This window comes from Pituophis catenifer, unplaced genomic scaffold (genome assembly GCF_029215685.1).
Source record: "Pituophis catenifer annectens isolate HBS135680 unplaced genomic scaffold, rPitCat1.0.hap2 SCAF_1, whole genome shotgun sequence".
In the NCBI taxonomy this organism is placed as follows: Eukaryota; Metazoa; Chordata; class Lepidosauria; order Squamata; family Colubridae; genus Pituophis; species Pituophis catenifer.
This window is the reverse complement of record NW_027256881.1, coordinates 255,487,857-255,508,071: the sequence shown is the minus strand read 5'-3', so window position 1 is coordinate 255,508,071 and position 20,215 is coordinate 255,487,857. Positions and strand designations below refer to the sequence as shown.

General features: G+C 40.5%; 1 protein-coding gene across 11 annotated transcripts in view; it reads right to left on the bottom strand.

Annotated features, from left to right (window-relative positions):
* Positions 1-20,215, bottom strand: part of MICAL2 (microtubule associated monooxygenase, calponin and LIM domain containing 2) — a 147,380-nt gene that overhangs the window by 105,223 nt on the left and 21,942 nt on the right. For all 11 annotated transcript variants that reach the window (XM_070934178.1, XM_070934226.1, XM_070934220.1 and 8 more), the window contains exon 2: positions 9,890-10,246. In XM_070934178.1, coding sequence (XP_070790279.1) covers positions 9,890-10,153 — 264 coding nt within the window. In that variant the 5' untranslated portion in view covers positions 10,154-10,246. The remainder of the gene's footprint in view (positions 1-9,889; positions 10,247-20,215) is intronic.

The following is a 20,215-nucleotide window of genomic DNA, read 5'->3' as shown; positions in this document are numbered from 1 at the left end:
TCTATGGCATTTCTGTAAAATTCTGCTCCAAAGCAAAATCTACCCTTTCCCTCCTTCCCTCCCTCATATATTGACCTATGCTTGGTTGATTTAAAATCAACAAAAGGCAACATCACCTGGCTTCAATGGAATTTAATACATGAGCCCTATTGCTACATACATAATCATGATTCTATTTCAATAAAGGCATCCAAAGGTCTAAATTAATTAGGGTGAATGTCCTCACCATAAAGCACTGCAAAAGAGATTGTTACCATTTATTTTTCCAGTCCTCTGCATTGTCAAATGAGGTGTAGTGAAAATTCCTTGTCTTTAAGAGGTTACAATCTATTTTCTGATGAGCATGACAGTTTGCTTGCTTGGACTTTGATCTGTCCTTAGGACAACACATACTCATTCTATTGCTGGTTCACTAATATAGCTCTGTGACTTTAGTCTGTCTTTGGTTCTTTGACACAGTTTAAAATATTTGACCTTTTTTTGTTTGGTTGGTTCCTCTTTTACTCAATGTTATCTTTATCTTTTCCCCTATAATTAGTGACAACTTTTCATTCTTTGCGGTTTGGATTAAATCCGTTTTCTGTTACTTTTGGGGTATTTTGATTTAGATGTAAGAATCTGCAAAAGTTTTATTTTCCTTTTACCTTTGTAGCTGGAAACCTACATCATTCTTCCTGAACTTGTCACAAGGTAGCCCTGAGCTCCTGTAATAATTCTTCAGTAGAACTGATTTCTCTCACTAGAAGCCAAACACTTGACTTGAATCGATAAGATCCTTGCTACAGATATAACAACTTTCATTAGTATGAAAAGCAGCTTCTGGCAGGCTAAATTCTAGATGCCTACATGCCCCAAGGTTTGAATATGAAGAATCGTTTTCTTGCTCTTTTGTAATGTATTCTAAGTTTTCTCAACATGGCCAACTGGTTGCATCCATTCCCAACGTCTTTGCTTTCCATTTTGACCACTGTAGCATTCACAAATCTAATTTTATTAGATTTTTTTTGTTTCTAACTCTATTTGGATTTTATCAAGTATGCCCATTGCTTATATTTTTTAATATTTTATTTCATAACTCTTTCTAACAGCCATACTGACTCCAGAGAAGCACATTGAATGTCACGTGTTAGCAAAGGGAGAAGCAACTAAACCCAAAGTAGGGTAGGCATCCCACTCTAAGCATTCTTAGACACATATGCTTATATTTTATTCATCTTCTTTCTCATACTTTTTCACATTATTCTCCAAACTTCAGAGGAATACAACAGCCTCTCCTGCATTAAGACAGCTTAGCTTCTGTCCATCCAATGCAGTACCATCTACTTGGACAAGTTCTCTTGGTAATCAAGTAGATATGGATTTATAACTTTGAACTAGATGTGCCAAGTAATATTTGGAACCTTCTGCACACTGTATTGAAAGATAATTAAGAAACTAATTATCAAGTGACCTCCGTGGGAAATTACATTCCATTTTAAATGTTGCTGGTCATTGACTGAATAAACAATCTTTTATTTTCTTTTCAGTTTATGTTCACCGAGAATAGAAGAGACTGTTGAAAAGATGCAGATTTCCAATGAAGGAAATGGCTGCAGACATTATGGCTGGAAAGCAGAGCTTTGAAGATTAGCCTGAGGCTTATTGTACTTGCAATGCTAATTTATCTTTTTCTGTATCATCAAACAGGTTCCTATACTATCTTGTCCTATCCTATCCACTTTTATTTTCCCCCTTTCTATCCAAATTTGAATAGCATTTAGACCCCAGAAAAATCTCATAGCATTTAGGCCCCAGAAAAATTTCATCCCTCATTTTAATTAGAACCATTATTTTATTTTATTTTATTTTATTTTATTTTATTTTATTTTATTTTATTTTATTATTTTATTTTATTTTATTTTATTTTATTATTTTATTTTATTTTATTTTATTTTATTTTATTTTATTTTATTTTATTTTATTTTATTTTATTTTATTTATTTTATTTTATTTTATTTTATTTTATTTTATTTTTTTATTTTATTTTATTTTATTTTATTTTATTTTATTTTATTATTTTATTTTATTTTGATTATATGCCACCCTTCTCCGGAGATTCAGGGCGGCTTACAGTGTATTAAGCAATAGCCTTCATACTTTTGTATATTTTATACAAAGTCAGCTTATTGCCCCCACAAACTGGGTCCTCAATTTACCAACTTAGAAAGGATGGAAGGTTGAGTCAACCTTGAGCCTGGTGAGATTCGAACTTACTTTAATTGCAGACAGCTGGTGTTAAATTGCAGTGCCTTGTCTGCAGAGTCTTGTCTGCAGAGCTATCCAGGCTTTTTGAGGCTGTGTAGAAAAATACTTTTCTGTTTCATATTTGGATTATTAAACTGATTTTTAAAATTAACCCTCAATTTAATTCTGGGTTGTACTGCTGATTTAAAATATTACTAGCTCAGATGGAAGCATGTAATGCAGTCAACAAACCAGCTCCTTTCAGGAGCTTAAGAATTATTTATCACTGGGCTTTAATCATACCTTTCTCATAGTCTAGAACAGCTTCCCCACAATGACTCATCAAGACCCACATCATCTCATAACCTTAAGTTTCCTATAACTTCACTGTGGCATTACCCACAAATATCTCATCTCTTACTATTTAAGCATCTGACCTGACATCATCTTCTTCTAGGAATATGGTCCTAGAACAGTGTCCATTTTAAAACAAGTAGTCAGTATCAATACTGTGTTTCCCTGAAAATAAGACCCTGTCTTATATTTTTTTGAACCCCAAAAAACCCTGGCCTTAGTTTCGGGGAGGTCTTATTATTTTGGGGCAAGTGGAGTAAGACAGGGCCCCTCTTGCCATTTTACTTGATTTCCAGCTCTGTCTCCCTGACCCTAACTAGAGGAAATGGCCGGGACCGATTGCGCATGAGTTTAAGTATTTTCGGGGAGGGCTTATTTTCAGAGGCGGCTTATTTTAGCACATGTACTCAAAAGCGCGATTGGGCTTTTTATCAGGGGATGTCTTATTATAAGGGAAACAGGGTAGCTTTCTAAAATAAATAATTCCATTTATTCTGCAAAACTCTCTTAAACTGTCAAAACTATAGCTAAATATCCCTCACTATCACATTATTGGAAGACTATAAGCAATATACTTAAAAAGTAACTGTACCAAGTTCATATTGTAGGCAACAATCAAGTGCCAAAAAAACTAGTTCTTAGTGCTGATGGCAATAAAACCAAAATTAATCCCTCCAAGCAAGATGTTCCTGAAATCAAATATGTTATCCTATTTTCAAAAAAGTATTGTCTATGTTTCCTTTCATCACCGGTGCTTGAAAAACAATTACTTCCTATAAATTTTCTTTTTTTTAGAAAACATAAACACTTGTGAACTAAATCATTATGCAAATAATATAAATGGTAAAACTTCAAGCATTTTTGTCCAAGTGACTTAACCTTTCTATTTAATGCTGTTAAAAGAGATGTTCAGTTATTTTGAGCAACTCTGGCCAAATTATTGGATTTAGTAAAATCAGCAACTCTCAACAAGGTGACAACAGATTGGAATTTTGCAAATTCACCAAATACATCTCCTATCAAACAATTTTAGGGTTCTTCCGTCTATACTTGTCACAAGGACCACTTGGTCATTTCAAATGATCTTGAACTAAGGAACGCAAATCAGATTATTTCCAACCTGCCTAAAAACTGATTCCTATGTCTCCATTGTCTGGTTTATCTCGCCCACTCTGCTATCACTGCACATTGCTCTAATGTCTCTAGTAGACCATATAATTTCTTGTCTTCACAGCTAATTCTTGTGCTAAAATTGCATACTTATTCCCCACAAACATTATCTTTATTGAGAGATTGTGCTTACTGTCATCTGGTAATAATTGCAGTTGTTTTTCAGGACAGCGTGTGCTTGCACAGTACAGAAATCATCAGAGTAATGTCTTGATGACTGCGGTTCTTGTGGTTTGAAATAAAACAGGTAATGCTAAATAAGCATAAATAATCGGAGGGAGTCTCAGAATTATTATTTTTTTATTGAGATGATGAAAGCCCTTTGGCTTTAAATGAGTTTCTTGTCTCTGGTTTTACTAGCTGAATCTAAGCATTTTATTCAAAGCAACTTGCAAATTTTCCACAATTTGTAAGTGATGCTGAATTCTGCTCTACTTTATTAGAATGTTTTCTTTAATTTACAGAGTACTTGCAGTCCTTAGAGACACAGTTTGGTGCAGTGGTTAAGGCATCAGGCTAGAAACCAGAATACAGTGAGTTCTAGTCTCATGTTAGGCCAAAAAAAAGTGGGTGACCTTGGGCCAGTTACCCTCCCTCAGCATTCATAATGGCAAAAGAAAAAACTCCAAGGATTTTTCCGGGCAGTCATCAGGAATCATCACCAACTTGTAAGCAGCCCCTCCTCCACCCACCAAATTCAGGCTCTAATAACAAAAAAAAGTATGATTTTAATTGCCTTAAATCCCTGGTAATAAATGAATATTCGTTTACAGTATGCTAGTCCTCAGATAATACAGATGTTCATATCAAACAGCACAATTCTGATATATGGTACTTTTTTTATAAAAAACCAACCCTTTTTCACTCTTACAAATGTTAAAAGTTGTTCTGAAACTATATGCAGAAATCACACTTTCAAATGAGCTTCAGAGTACAATGCAAAGTACTGTACGGCATGTACTGCTTATTTCCTCAATTTCACATCCACCTTGTACATCAACCATTTACAATTCCTGTTTAATCCTGTCAGAAGCTAAATAAAGCTAGTAGCTCATGTTAGATAAAAAAAAAATATCCAAGTTATCCATTCCAAAACCTTGACCATAATTACAGCTCTATAGAAACAAATTCAAAGTTTGTTTTCTTTTTGCACTTCACACAAGTGGTTCATCTTTTCTGGAATAATTTATACCAAATTCTCCCCCAAAATAGTATCCAGGATTTGAAAGGTAGAGTTAAATATGGAACTGATATTATCATAATTTATAACATGGTAGTCATTGGTGTAACATTTTATTCTGATAAAATATCCAGGCTGCCTGTGACAATCCCCCATGAACCCCCAATATTTTAGCCTGAGACTATATAGAGAGCTGTAGGGGAGAAGGTATGGTAGGTACTTCATTACTTTAAATTTTTCCTCCAAGCCCGATTGCTTTAGAAACTCCTCAATGCCAAAAGTCATTAAATTTGCATAAAATGGGGTGGGGGGAGTGGAAGAGTGTGTGTTGTTCAAGAAACATTTACTTGAAACATGTACCTAAAACAATAAATTCATTGCTCTCTGAACTACATTTTTCAGAATACTTTACTCTGTTATAGTATCAAGATAGACTTAGCTTAGTGAAGCTTGAATGGATTTTTTTTCTTCCATTATAATGTATACTAATTAATGCTCAGGAAGATAAATTTATCTCAGCATCTACTTCTGTCCTACTATCGCAGCACCATTGAGAGTATCCTGACATACGGCATTCTTGCATGGTATGGGAGCAGCTCTGTAGCGGACAAAAAAGCTCTACAGAGAATCATCAAAACTGCCCAGAATATCATCGGGCTCCAGCTACCAGCCCTGGATGACATCTTCGAATCTCGCTGTTTGAGAAAGTTGCATAACATTCTCAGAGACTCTTCCCATCCTGCTTACAATCTTTTTGGACTGTTGCCTTCCGGCACAAGATACAGAACAATTAAAACTCAGAGCACACATTTTCTAAATAGTTTTTATCCCAGAGCTATAATTGCACTCAACAATGAACTAAAGGGCCACCATCAGTGAGCTGTTGGACAGCATTACTTGGTGTGTTGTGTGGATGTTTGGGTGGTTTAGGGATGGTGAATTGTGGTGGGTGGGAGTGTGTTTGGGGATTGTTGTGTGTGTTGGACCTGGTCTTTGGGTGTTAAGTGAATTTCGTTGTATGGGTATACTGTGTATACACGTACAATGACAATAAAGTTATTTATTTAATACTTTTAAATATTAACTAGTTTCGTTTTTCCTGAGAAATTGATCTATCATTTCAGCCTTGGCTAAGAAACAATAAAGTTTAATATTAATCTAACAAAGAGCACACTTGCCATATCCACGTTTGTGTACCTTGATTCAGCTAGCTGGAAATGCATAAAGGGTATGGTGAAGTATTTATGTATCTTACTGTGGAACTGTATTTAAAAAAAAAAGCTCAGTTTGTATTCCAGACATTATCAAGCAAAAACAAACAGATTAAGCAATGCACTTATTGCCAGTCTGTCTGCTCTTGAAGCACTGACTGGGAAAAGTGATTAGGATTACATCAGATAGCTGTAGGTGTTCCATTTGCACGAATTTTAAAGAGCAAAAACAGCCAGCCCAACCTTCTCTGTAAATATCTGCCCCATTGAAAAAGCCATCCATTGCTTCTACTGATATTAGATCAGCAGCTATCTGACAAGCAGGAAAGTGTGTGTGTGTGTGTGTGTGTGTGTGTGTGTTTTATATAAATCAGAACTACAGCAAGACAGGTAGTAAATCACTCACTTCCATGTTAAGAGTTCTGATCCAGATGAATCCCTCCTTTCTGAATAATGCACAATTGACTTACTAGTAATGACAATGAAGTAATATTTAGTTGGACACACACACACACCCTCCACAGTATACAAGAGCTAACATTGCGAAATGGTTTTTACTGTCAAGATTATTGAATTATTGAAGGAGGTTTGGTCATATCTCAGGTGCTCTGCCGGCCTTTTTGCATAGTATTTAATAGACTAAATTCAGCTTTTTCAAAAGCATAAGTGATAGTACAATTAATTATTCTACCCAATACCCCATTTTTTTCCCAACTGTGTGTACCAATCAAGTTCAGTAAAATATGCAGAAATTAGAAGCAACATTAGAAAATATACAATGATTCCAATTTAATCAATATGGAAAATGTGGTTCAGACTTTTTGCATTCCTCAGGTACTCCTACCTCAAAATTGATTTTAGACAGGCATTCCTATTAAATCAGAGGCTAAAGTAGAAATGGGAATGCTTACTTTTTCCTACAAAAGCAGATCTTATCTGTCAAAGTTCTCCCTCAACATTAAAAAGCTGTCTATTCTAATATTGCTATATCCAACATCTGAAAATATATCTTTATTTAAAACTGAATGTCACTGTTTCTTATACATCTATTGATTTTCCTCTATTTTTTGTTTCAGATATTTTTATTTATTATTTTTCTGTATTATTATTTATTATATATACTGTATGTATATATTTTCTTCCATTCAATCATGTCTGATTCTCAAAGACGACCTGGACAAATCCCTGCATTTTTCTTGGTGAGGTTTTCAAAAGTGGTTTGCCATTGCCTACTTTCTAGGACTCAGAGAAAGTGACTGGCCCAAGGTCACCCAGCTGGCTTTGTGCCTAAGGTGACACTAGAATTCACTTTCTCCCAGTTTCTAGCCTAATGCCTTAACCATTATATTTATTTTTATTTTATGTATTTTATACTTATACATCCCATTATAAATAATGCAATATATACATTTTAAGGCTACAAGATAGATGATGGATGGACAGATGGACGGACGGACAGACAGACAGACAATCAGAAATAATATAGAGAGTAAGATGCAAAACTGCTGCCTTCCGCCATGTCCTTAAAACTTTCCTTTTCCAACAAGCCGGGCTGGCCTAAGAAATCCTTTTAAATGATTTTAAATTCGTTTGTCTTTTTAAATTTTGGGCCAAATTGAGATATTTCCTTTTAATCTGGTCTTAATTTATGTATTATTATGTATTATTATGTATTGTATGTATTATGTATTTATGTGTTTTTATTTGGCTGTACACCGCCCTGAGTCCCTAGGGAGAAGGGCGGTATATAAATTTGAAGTAAAATAAAATAAAAAATAAAATATTTATTACTATGTAGAAATTTCAACATGATTTTCTAACATTTAGCGAAACATTCTAGCCCGCCCACAAAGTAATTCTATAACCATTAATGCTCAACATGAGAATCGTATTTTGTTCCAAGTATATTTGTTCTTGCTAATTGTATGGAAGATTTTAATTCCACAACTGATTTATATACTGACATGTAATTTAATCTTCTAAGGTGCTAAACCTAGTATATTTAGTATTTTAATACCAGTACTGCCTCAAAGTAGTCACTTGGGAGTTGTTCTTATTTCTGCACTTCCTATCACTCATATTTATATCATAGATATTTTTTGACAGGAAACAATGATTCATCAGTAAAGAATGCTTGCTTGATAGTTACATTCGGCCAGCAATCCAGTCAGTGTTTTCATTACATTCCTCAGATTAAGCATTTCCATACATACAGTCTGGTTATTCTGATAGCATATAAAACAATTTTGGATCATTTTGGAGTAACTGAAATTTATTAAATTGATATATACTGTTCTCTATTAAAATGTTATTTTTGTTTTAGTTTCTGTGGCATATTCTCATTTTAAAAAATGTCAGAAAGCCATTGTTAATAACAGATTTTGGGATAGACCAGTTCTTTCTTTTCTAACCTGGGGATAAAAAACACATTTTTAAAATTCCTTAATTACAGAAGGATACTAACTACCGTACTTAAGTTGCACATATTCCATATATTCAACATGTAACTCAAATTATCTCGTTCACATCAGTGCTACAGTTAATGACTTAGTTCACAGGTAGGACAGTGTTGCATGAGGAAACTTATGGTCAGTTCTCAAAGCTGACACTGTCACAGCATCTCCACAGTCAGGCACTTGGCAACCAGCTCACAATTACGACAGTTGCAGAATCCTGCGGTCACATGATCACCATCTGTGACTTTCATTGTCTGCTTCCAACAAGTAAAGTCATTGGGAAGCTGGCAGGAGGATCAAAATGTTAATCTTGTGATATTAAGTGAATCCTGCACAGTTTTTTAGCTCAACAACTGCAACTGAAACTACATGAGTTGATGCAATTATATAACATTGTGTTTCACAACCCCTTTATTTATCGACAGAGTTGCCTAATTCCTGTCATTAAGAGGACTAATTTTATTAATATGTTAGATTCACAGTGTAGAAGATAACCAGGATGAGCCTAAGGGAGGGAGTCAAACACGTCACAAGTCTCAAATCCCTTCATGTCCACAAAAGAGCTAAGTCCAGTCCATTTGAATTCTGTTGACTCTTTTGTCAACAGTGCCAATTTGCTTTGACTGTTAGTAATTCAAATTCTTGTAGAGAGCTTAAGCTTGCAATAAACCCTTATATTCATTTGAACTGCCTGGACTCCTGATTTCCTGCATTTGAAACAGAGGATTTTACCCTAATTGGATGCAAATGAATTCAGTTTTTCAGTAAGGATGTTTCCCTTCCACCTACCTAGTGATCATTCACTCACAGGTTCTTATGAAAGCTGACAGTGGGGAAAAAAAGCTGCTTTGTTTCTTATTAAGTATTCCCAGCACACTTTGCATTTTTGACTTTGAATGCATTGTACATTGACTTTGAATGCAAGTTAAATATGACAATAATCTTCCTCAAAAGGTGAGTAGATGAAGCAAGTACGTATATTTTAATATATTAAAATTAACATTTGAATTTGTTTTGTTTTGTTTTATTTTTTATATTTACAGTACAGATTAAAGCAATTAGAAATTTACAAGTATGTATTATGTTCAACTTTCAAATACTAAAAAACAGATGTACATAGTATGTATGAATAGCAAAGCATAGGAACTTTTGAACTTTTATCCATAAGAGGAAATTTGTGCAGAAATATTATTAAACCTAAAGAAGTATCCCAAAATTTCTTCTATAAAATCAGAGGGTCGCCTGATTTATTCAAGCACGATCAGATTCAAAATAAAGTACAAAATTCACCTTACCTTTGTGTTTGTACAAGATTTTCCACGTTTATATTCCTTATGGCTTGCCCTTTTATCTAGCTTATTCCACAAAGCTTTGGCCTTCCAGCTGGTCACTTTTGATTTAAGTTTGACATAAAAGTTCCTGTTGTCCAAAGGATCTAATTCAAGATGGCGAGTGAGAATATTAAAAGCCTGTATCGAACCTTTGCATGTTTGAGCTTGAACAAAGCTTTCAAATATTTGATTAGCTTGGTTGTACTTATCGTTGTCTTTTTCACCCATGTTTCAAGAAGACTGAGTAGCATGTACAAATGGCATACTTTTAAGCAGAGGTTCATCTGAAAGATACTGTCAACTTGTCTCAAGATGTAACATCTAGAAAGAGACAGATAAAAATCATTAGTATAAATCAGGACAAAATTCCAAATCTTTATAACATACAACACAGAATACTTCGTAGAACCTCAAAGTGTTGTCATCGAGGAAAAAAAAGTACCATTATTGAGAGAATTTTAAATAAAACTGCTACACATAAATAGATATGCTTATAGCAATGTTACGTTATCCTAACACATATGTTTCTGATTTGTTACATGATTCCAACACATTTATTTATCAGATATACATAGCTGCTGATCTCACACAAAGTGACTCTAGATAGCATACAATAAAACTTACTATTAAAACCCACTGCAAAATCCATTAAGAACAATGAAATAGAATTAAAAAGACAACCACAAGTGGGAGAATATTACACATAATACCACCAACATGTGGACTTTCTATCACCAGAAGATTCCCAGGCTTGCTGAAAAAAACAAAAACAAATGTTAAGGTCTTTCCGGAAGGCCATAATAGTTGGGGCAAACCTCACCTTGGAAGAGACAACTTTTAGAGAGTGGATGGAGCTTTTATGTATGCTTCAATATAACCTTTTGCAAAATTTCTTGCTTTGCTACTGTGTTTTTAGATGTGGTTTTTAAATTATTTAAGAAATAAAATATCTTATCTTGTGTCATACAGTAAAAGGTTTGTAAATATATCTTTAAATCATTACCTAATGGTCCATGAAATATGCAAATGCAAACCATGGGCTTTATTATTATTAAAATAAAATTACTTTAAATGCGAACAAGTGACTACTTATGTAAAATAAAAAGGAGGAAAAATAGTGAGGAAAGAAGTGGGCTAACTTTTTCCTTTCTACTCATGAACACCAATTTCAAACTGCTTTCCTATATAAAAAATGCTACACTAACTTCCAGTCCTCCCAAAATACCTATTCCTAAGAAATATAAAGATATCAAACTTACAGATTTTTTTAATAGCAACTGCAAATATCTTCCCTGTTGTTTATTATGAAATTAATTCAGTTAGGTTACAATTTAGCAACTTTTTGGAATATTTTTAAATAAGGGCAAAGCACACTTGATTCCCAATGGACACTTTGTATAGTTTATGTATTTTCTTAAAGATATCAGAACAAAGGCCATTCTTATTTCAACATTCAATGCACAAGTTTTGTAATGGCTACATTTGTAACAATTAAAAAAAAACCCATATGAATTGTTATCCTGTATTTTATGCATGGCCATTTTTGGATAGGTAAAAACAGTTTTAATATGCAGGGAAGATACAATCTGTTTATCATAGAGAAATCATAATAGTGCATAATTCAATTGCAAAAGATAATTCAAATGAAACATCTTAGAAATTTGTATCTATACAAGGAACCAGAACAAAAAGTTTTGGCTCTGATGCTACCAGTGTTCTTAGTGGGCTTAATGAGCAGTGATATAAATACATTTTTAAAATAATTTTTTGTAGATTATATCAAGAGATGCTATTAATATATTAAAATTGTTAAAAAGGGAACAAAACTCTAGCAAATGAATATAACTGCAATTCCTTTTGAATGAAATTATTTTTTTTCCCTCCTGGAGAATATTTTGACAAATTCCTTATTACTTACTACTCCGCACATCAGGAATGCATTAAATATATTCACCATTGCTAATATTCTCTTTCAATAATATTGCTCAACTACGGAATACTGTATTCTACAAAATAAAGGAACAAGATAAAGGAACAATGAGAAATTCTTCCTAAATAATCACAATGAATTAGAGCAGAGGTCTTCAAACTTGGCAGCTTTAAGACTTGTGGACTTCAACTCCCAGAATTCTCCAGCCAGCTATGCTATGCTATTCCCAGAGAATTCTGGGAGTTGAAGTCCACAAGTCTTAAAGCTGCCAAGTTTGAAGACCTCTGAATTAGAGTAATGTTATCACATCTTTCACCACTGATCAGTTTGCCAAACTTTCTTAATTGGACTAAAATTGTTCTTTATTACAGAACGTCAACTCCATGAAATGTAACCTATGATCTCTCTCTTTCATAGTGGTGGGAAAGTTCCTTCTTCCATAGACGTCCCATGGGTCACACTACATTTATTATTTATTTAAAAAAATGTGTATGGCTGCTCATCTTCAGACAATCGGGGGGGGGGGGGCTCACAGCAATAAAACCAAGAAACCTATATAAACATATAAAAATTAAAAACCCAGCACCTCACTCAACATCCAAAAGGCCCCAAAGCTCTCCACAGTTCACCCTTTATCTATTGCCTGGGCAAAGACTTTAATGATCTTCTGGAAGGCTAAAAAGATTGTTAGTTGCTGGATAAAGGTGTTCCATAAGATAGGGGAAACCATGGGAAGGGGCACTCTTCCGAGATCCCACTTGATTCAGGAAAGGGACGTTGGTCTTACCGTGATACATTCCTTCTCGTAGTGTAAAATGGGAGGTGCCAGTCTGGGTATTCCTTGCTCTAGCTCTATGTCCTGAGCTGAAAACTTCTGAAGATCCGCCTCCCTGGTGACGTCTCTTCAGTTTTTGCCAGCGAAGCCAAAGCGAATGGTACGCAGTCTGAAAGATAGAAACAACATGCTCCACCAGGGGAACCGGGCCAGGCCGCCACAGACAGGGTGGGGCTGGCACCTCCCATTTTACACTACGAGAAGGAACGTATCACGGTAAGACCAACGTCCCTTCTCCATAGTGTAGAAATGGGAGGTGCCAGTCTGGGATATACCAAAGACTGGTCAGCCCTAAGGGTGGGAACTATCCTGGGCCGACGACCCCGGATCTTCATGAACCCGCTGCAGTACTCTTCTCCCAAATGCTGCTTCCGCCGAAGCGAAGGAGTCAAGTCTATAGTGACGAATGAAGGGAGTGGGAGTAGTCCACGTGGCCGCTCTACAGATGTCCTCCACTGACGCCTGAGTAGACCAGGCCGCAGTTGTGGCAGCACTGCGGGTGGAGTGGGCCGTTATCCCCTGAGGCACCGGGAGAGCCTGAAGCTCATAGGCCGATGAGATGCACGTCCTAAGCCAGCGCCCCACCGTGGAAGAGGTCACCCTGTGGCCAAGAGTCGACGGCTGAAAAGAGACAAAAAGAGCCTCCGTCTTTCGGAAAGAAGAGGTCCTAAAAATGTAAATACGGAGGGCCCTCCTCACATCCAGAGTGTGCCAGGTCTGCTCCAAGGCGTGCCTAGGCCGAGGACAGAAGTCTGGCAGGACCAACTCCTGTGCTCGGTGAAACAAGGAGTTGACCTTAGGAAGGAAGGCAGGGTCCAGCCGCAGAACCACCCTGTTGGAGTGAAAAATACACAGGTCTTTCCGCACCGATAAAGCCGCCAACTCCGAGATCCGTCGGGCAGACGTGACGGCCACAAGGAAAGCTACTTTACACGATAGGAGACGGAGACTAGCCTCCCTCAATGGTTCGAAAGGTGCCTTTGTTAACGCCTGAAGGACCTTAGCGAGGTCCCAAGTGGGAAAACGGTGAATAGGCGGTGGTTTTAAATTAGCCGCCCCACGCAGAAAAATCTTCACCCTTGGATGGTTAGCGAGGGAACCCCACTTCCCAAGCGTCAAGACAGTGCCTAGCGCAGCCATCTGTCGCCGTAGAGTGTTAGTGGAAAGTCCCATGTCCAATCCGTCCTGAAGGAACTCGAGCACCTCCACCACAGATGCCGAAGTTGGACTCAAGTGTCTAGAGGCACACCACACCGCAAACCTGTTCCATGTGGCCTCGTAAATGCGCGTGGTGGAGGGCCACCTGGCCGCCTGCATCGTCCTGATGACCTTGGCCGGAAAGTTCTCCCTCCTCAAGAGCCCCCGCTCAACCTCCACACGGCTAACTGTAGTGTCTGTGGGTCCGGGTGCTGCACCGGACCTTGGCTGAGGGTGACTCTGTCCGGGGGAATCCGCCAGGGCCTGGCGACCGACAGGTCGACGAGGTCGGCGAACCAAGGCCGCCTGGGCCAGTGCGGGGCCACTAACACCATCTCTGCCCCCTCCAACAACAACTTCCGAATGACTGCTGGGATCAAGGGTAGGGGAGGAAAGGCATATAGGAGGCCCCTGGGCCACGGGGTCCGCAGAGCATCCACCCCCGCTGCCCCCCAGGCTGGAAAGCGGGAGAAGAAAAGAGGAAGTTGTGAGTTCGCTGGAGAGGCGAAGAGGTCCACTACCGGGCGACTGAACCGGTCGACTATCTCCGCAAAGAGGTTTGGATGGAGCCTCCATTCCGAGGGGTCCACAGTAGCTCGGCTCAGCCAGTCGGCCTCGACATTGTCCGTCCCGGCGATGTGGTCCGCTGACAGAGACAAAAGGTGAGTCTCTGCCCAAAGGCAAAGGGCCTCCGCCTCTCGCATGAGAGTCTGGGAACGAGTTCCCCCTTGCCTGTTGATATGGGCTTTCGTTGTTGTATTGTCCGTGAGAAGGAGCACATGCTGCCCCACCTGCGGCAGAAAGGTCTGGAGAGACAGACGGGCAGCTCGGAGTTCCAGCCAATTGATCTGGTGAGACATCTCGAGGCTTGACCAGCGGCCCTGGGCCACCTGGGCTCCGCAATGACCCCCCCAGCCCAGAAGACTGGCATCTGACGTTACTACCACCCTGTGAGGCTCCCTGAAGTAACACCCCTTCTGGATGGCCTCTGACGTCCACCAGGCCAGGGAACGCAGAACCCGTAACGGAATTTGAACTCTGATCTTGGACGAGCTCGTCCCTGCCTTCTGAAAGGGAAGCAAGAACCACTGTAGTGGTCTTGCATGGAACCTGGCCCAGGGAACAATGTTCAGACAAGATATCATTTTCCCCAGCAGGTGGGATAGTTGGTCTACTCGAACTGTCTGGGACCCTTGAAGTGATAGAATTAGTGCCCTTATACTGTCCTGTCTGTCCGGGGACAGAAAAACCTGCCCCGCTTGCGTGTCTATCAGAGCTCCTAGGTGCACTAACCTTGTGGAAGGTATCAGATGACACTTTGCCAGATTCACCGAGAACCCGTGGTCCCTCAATACCTGGATAGTAGTGGCCAAGTCCTGTTCCGCTCGCTGCTGGGAGGACGCTTGTAGGAGCAGATCGTCGAGGTAGCATTGAATTCTGATGGGAAGAGACCTGAGATACGCCGCCAAAACAGAAAGAACCTTGGTAAACGTCCGGGGGGCAGAAGCCAGCCCGAACGGCAGGGCAAGGTATTGGTAGTGACGGCCTGAATAGCAAAACCTCAGGTATTGACGATGCTCCGGCTGAATTGGTATGTGGAGGTATGCTTCGGTCAAATCGATGGAGGCTAGAAAGTCTCCCTCCCTGATTCCCGCCAGGATGGAATGCAGGGAGTGCATTTTGAACCTCCGGTAAACGAGGAACTCGTTCAAACCTCTTAAATTTAGAATTGCCCTCCACCCCCCCGAGGCCTTTGGGATGACAAATAGGATGGAATAGAACCCGCACCCCCTCTGCCCCAGTGGAACTGGCTGAATGGCCCGAATATCCAGCAAATGCTGGATAGCCGATTCCATGAGTCCCCACCTGAACGGGTCTCCAGAAACGGGGCAGGAGAGGAAACGCCTCGGAGGAGGTGAAAGGAATTCGAGGGAGAGCCCTGCTCTTACTGTCTCCCTCACCCAATTGTCTGTTGTTAGGTCGTCCCAGCGGTCTGCAAACAGGCTGAGCCTGCCTCCAAGAGGGTCCAAGGACGGACAGTCACTTAGATCTCCTGGCCCCTCTGCCCCCAGAGCCCCTGAAGGGCTTGTTGGACGCCTGTTGGCGACCCCGGGGGAAGGCTGATCTATCTGCCTGGTAAATAGGTCTAGAGAAGTGAAAGGGCCGTTGCTGACGGGGAAAGCTTGGCCCGGCTCCCCCCTGACGGAAGGAGAGCCGCCTATAGTAAGGGGAGGAACGGAAATCCGATCGCCTGCTCTGGGACGGGAGGACCTTCCTCTTATCCCTCGTTTCTATGAGTAGAGGATCTAAGGCTCGGCCAAAGAGAAACCCCCCCTCAAAGGGAGCTGACGCTAACTTCCACTTATTCTTCCCGTCCATTCGCCAATGACGCAGCCAAAGCATACGTTTAGCGGTGACTGACGAGGCCATGGCTCTGGAGGAGAACCTGGCAGCGGCCAAAGTAGCATCCGCCGTGTATTCCGCTGCAGCTAAAATCTTAGAAAGGTCCTGGTGTGCCCGAACATCATCTGGTGCCAAATGGCCTTGTAGCTGGCGGAGCCATCTGACCGACGCTCTGGTGAGGAAGGATGCTGCCGAAGAGGCTCTTACAGCCCAGGCATCCGCCTGGTGCGCGCGACGAAGTGCCGTCTCCTCTCGCCTATCTTCTGCCTTTAAGGCGTCCTCTGCATCAGGTGGTAAAACAGAAGAAGAGGTGAGAGCCGCTACCGGAGCATCCACCTTTGGGACCTCCAACAAGGCAAGCATGTCCGCATCTACCGTAAACAACTGGTTGTCCAGCCCTGAGGCCCGGGAGGGTAGAGCTGGGGCCGCCCACTGTCTACGGATCATGTCCAGAAACATTCCCGGAATGGGAATGGTATCTGCCTCCACCGCCTGCTCTGTGAAAAGATAATCATCCTGCTCTCCAGTACCCGAGGTACCAGAGAGCGCTGGGTCAGGGCCCAATCGAGCAGTGGCCCTGGCCTTAGTCAGAAGTGGCTTCAAAAGGGCGGGGTTAAATAAGCCCTTGAAGGCTGGCCTGGGTGGTTGCACTTGATCCCCATCCGAAATCTCTCCCTCTTCCAAACAGTCTTCTGCATAGTCAACTAGTTCAGAGGAAGAAGGGGAAACCTGCCCATGGAAATCCTCAGAAGGGGCAATAAAGCCCTGGGACTCCACCTCGGGTCTAAAGGCATACATTTGTGCAAACATCTGTGACTGAAGCTGCATCCCTTCTGCGATACCCTGCCTAATTGCCTGCTCCATCCAGGACTTCATGGAATTCTGGGCATCCAGTTCCCCCCCCCTTCCTGACGAAGGCCAGCCGCCGTGGGGGTAAATGTGGCTTCAGGGCGATTAATGGCCCCAGAAGGCCCTGGACACTGATGGGGCTCATCCTGCATCTCTGGAGACCATGCCCTGGATGGCCCAGCCAAGGAAGGAGAATGGACAGTCTGAGGGACAGGATCTTCCACAGTCTGAACTGAAGTCTGAAGCGCAGGCACAGTATCTTGAGGGGTGTCAGCAGCCATATTAATGGCAGCAGCCCTTGCAAATTCTCTGTCCAAGGCACGCTGTCTAACTTGAGCTGTCTTTTCCTCAGCCTTGGAACGCCCGGGGCGAGCTCTAGCCTTGGCCTTAATTTTATTAGCTGCAGCAATGCTGGCAGTTCGAGGCCTAGAAGCCCTGCCCCTGTCAGGTAGAGGAGACCAGGAGCCCTCAGCAGAGAAGGAATGTTGCCTGTCAGCATCCCCCATGATATAAGTCAGTTGTCAATCACAGGGAAACCAAAATCCAAAGACTCTGTAATAGATAACAAAAGAGAGAGAAAATATATATATATATATAGATAGATAGATAGATAGATAGATAGATAGATAGATAGATAGATAGATATAGATATAGATATAGATATAGATATAGATATAGATATATAGATATATAGATATATAGATATATGGATAGATAGATAGATAGATAGATAGATAGATAGATAGATAGATAGATATATGATTATACAGGCTTTGCATGGAAAACAAAATGGCTCCCAGGTCTCAAAATGGCCGCTCTTCAACTGCCACAGTTTAAATAAAGGCCCTCTCTGAAATTAGAATCAGTATCAGGTCAGGCCGGCCAGCAAACCCGCAGATATAAAATACTCTGGTTAGAGATCCACGCTCTTCTCTGCTTCACAAGGGAAAGGCAGCAGCGCTGTGCCCAAAGGTTGCCAGGGGATCAAAGCCGCCTGGACTAAGTAGCGCCAAGAATGCGCGGGGACGAAGGCCGCCGCGACTTACAAGCCGCCATTACTAACCAAGGCGCAGCGTGGCCCTAGCGCCATGCACAGAGCCTTCAGCCATCGCCACTTCTTCAAGTCGCCAGCTCCCAGTCTTAAAATCCGGCTTGCAAGGCTGCAGCAAGCTTCACCGGTCAAAGAAAGCGAGAAAAACGCCGCTCCGCTTCACAGCTGACGAGCGGTGATCAAAAGGGACGCCGCGGCAACCAAAATGGCGCGCGCGGCTCCCGCGGCTGTTTGGGAAGCCTGAGAGGCTTCCGAAGAGGACCTGGAGGGACCGGGGCGAAAGCCAGCCGGCTAGCCCCTCACAGCCACCCACAAGATAGGGGAGGTTGGGGGAGAACAACAGCCACCCCCCCCATGCTCGATCCAGAACCGGAGAGCGCCCCTTTTACCAATACCTGTAAATCCAGTGAAAGAGAAGCTGAGAAGAAAACAGAAACCAATTCCAAAATAAAGAAAAAACAAGAAAATCCAGGGAACTAAAATCACTATTTAAGCTAGCTCAAAGCTCAGGAGCTAAAAATTGCAGCCAGAGCTGTGCTGAGCTGAAAAAAACTGAAGAGACGTCACCAGGGAGGCGGATCTTCAGAAGTTTTCAGCTCAGGACATAGAGCTAGAGCAAGGAATACCCAGACTGGCACCTCCCATTTCTACACTATGGAGAAGGAACCTGATCTGGTAAGATGGGGCAGATACTCTCAGAAAGAGAAGACCCCCATGAGTAACCTGGCCTTGTGCCACAAAGAAGAGGGAGACAACCTATTCACCAAAGTACCTGGGAGAAAGACAAGAAGCAATGGATGAAAACTTATCCAAAGAAAGTTCAAACCTAAAACTAAGGAGAAATTTCCCGACCGTAAGAACAATTAATCAATGGAACAGCTTGCCTTCAAAGGTTGTGGTGCGCAAAACTTAAGGGAGAATTTTTATAAAATGTTTTATAGATGGCACCTAGATCCAAAAAAACTATCTTGTATGTACCCGAATGTACAACCAAAATGTTGGAGATGTGATTGTGATGATGCTACATACTTCCATATTTGGTGGACATGTAAAAAGGTTAAAGCGTTCTGGATAAAAATTTGGTGGATTTTACAAAACATTTTTTAAAAGAGGTTAAAATTTACACCACAGTTGTTTCTGCTGGGTATAGACTAATTTGATTTTGAATTTAATAACTGCAGCAAGATTGTTGGTGGCACAATATTGGAAGAAGCAAGATTTACCTACAATCCAAGAATGGACAATGAAAATAACAAACCTAGCGGAGATGGCAAAAATTTCGGCGTACTTGAAGGAACATTCAAATGAAAGATACTTAAGGGACTGGAGAAGATGGATAGATTATATCCAAAGTAAACACCGGAATAAGAAGTTGCAGATAGGTTATGAATAAATATGTAGATATTTGGTGTGTTTTTAGGTAATTAAGTTAGCAGGGTAATTAGGGAATTGAAGGAATAAGAGATGCTGAATGTTATAATTACTTAGATTAGGATGGATTATGTTTGTTGAATGTTATACCCTGTAATTTGTTCTGGGAAGGGGGGGGGCGAGGTGGGCGGATAGGAAGGGGAAAGGGGGGAAGGGGTGGGGGGGTAAGGGAGGGGAGGGGTGGGGGTGGTAGGGAAGGGGGGAATATGTAAACCTTCTGTAAAACTTTTTAATAATAAAAAAAAAAGATGACATTGGACAACTATTTGTCCAGAATGGCTGCTACGTTTCTTCTAGAATTACCATTTATAATACAATAAACCAAGAATTGCAAGTAGCCCTCATCAGTACTTTAAACATTTCTCTTTTCGTCATTCTATCTTCCTTCTGTATATGTCTATTTCATTGCAAATTAATGTTTATATTCACCTAGAATATTATACTGTTAATATTCTACTAAATAATCTTTCTGGATATCAAATATTTTATTACAATGTGGTTTCATTTAGAGCAATCTATTCTTTGACATAATTATTTTCAATGATTCATTTTTAAGGTATTATTGGTACTTCAAAAATCAGTCTCTATGGGTGT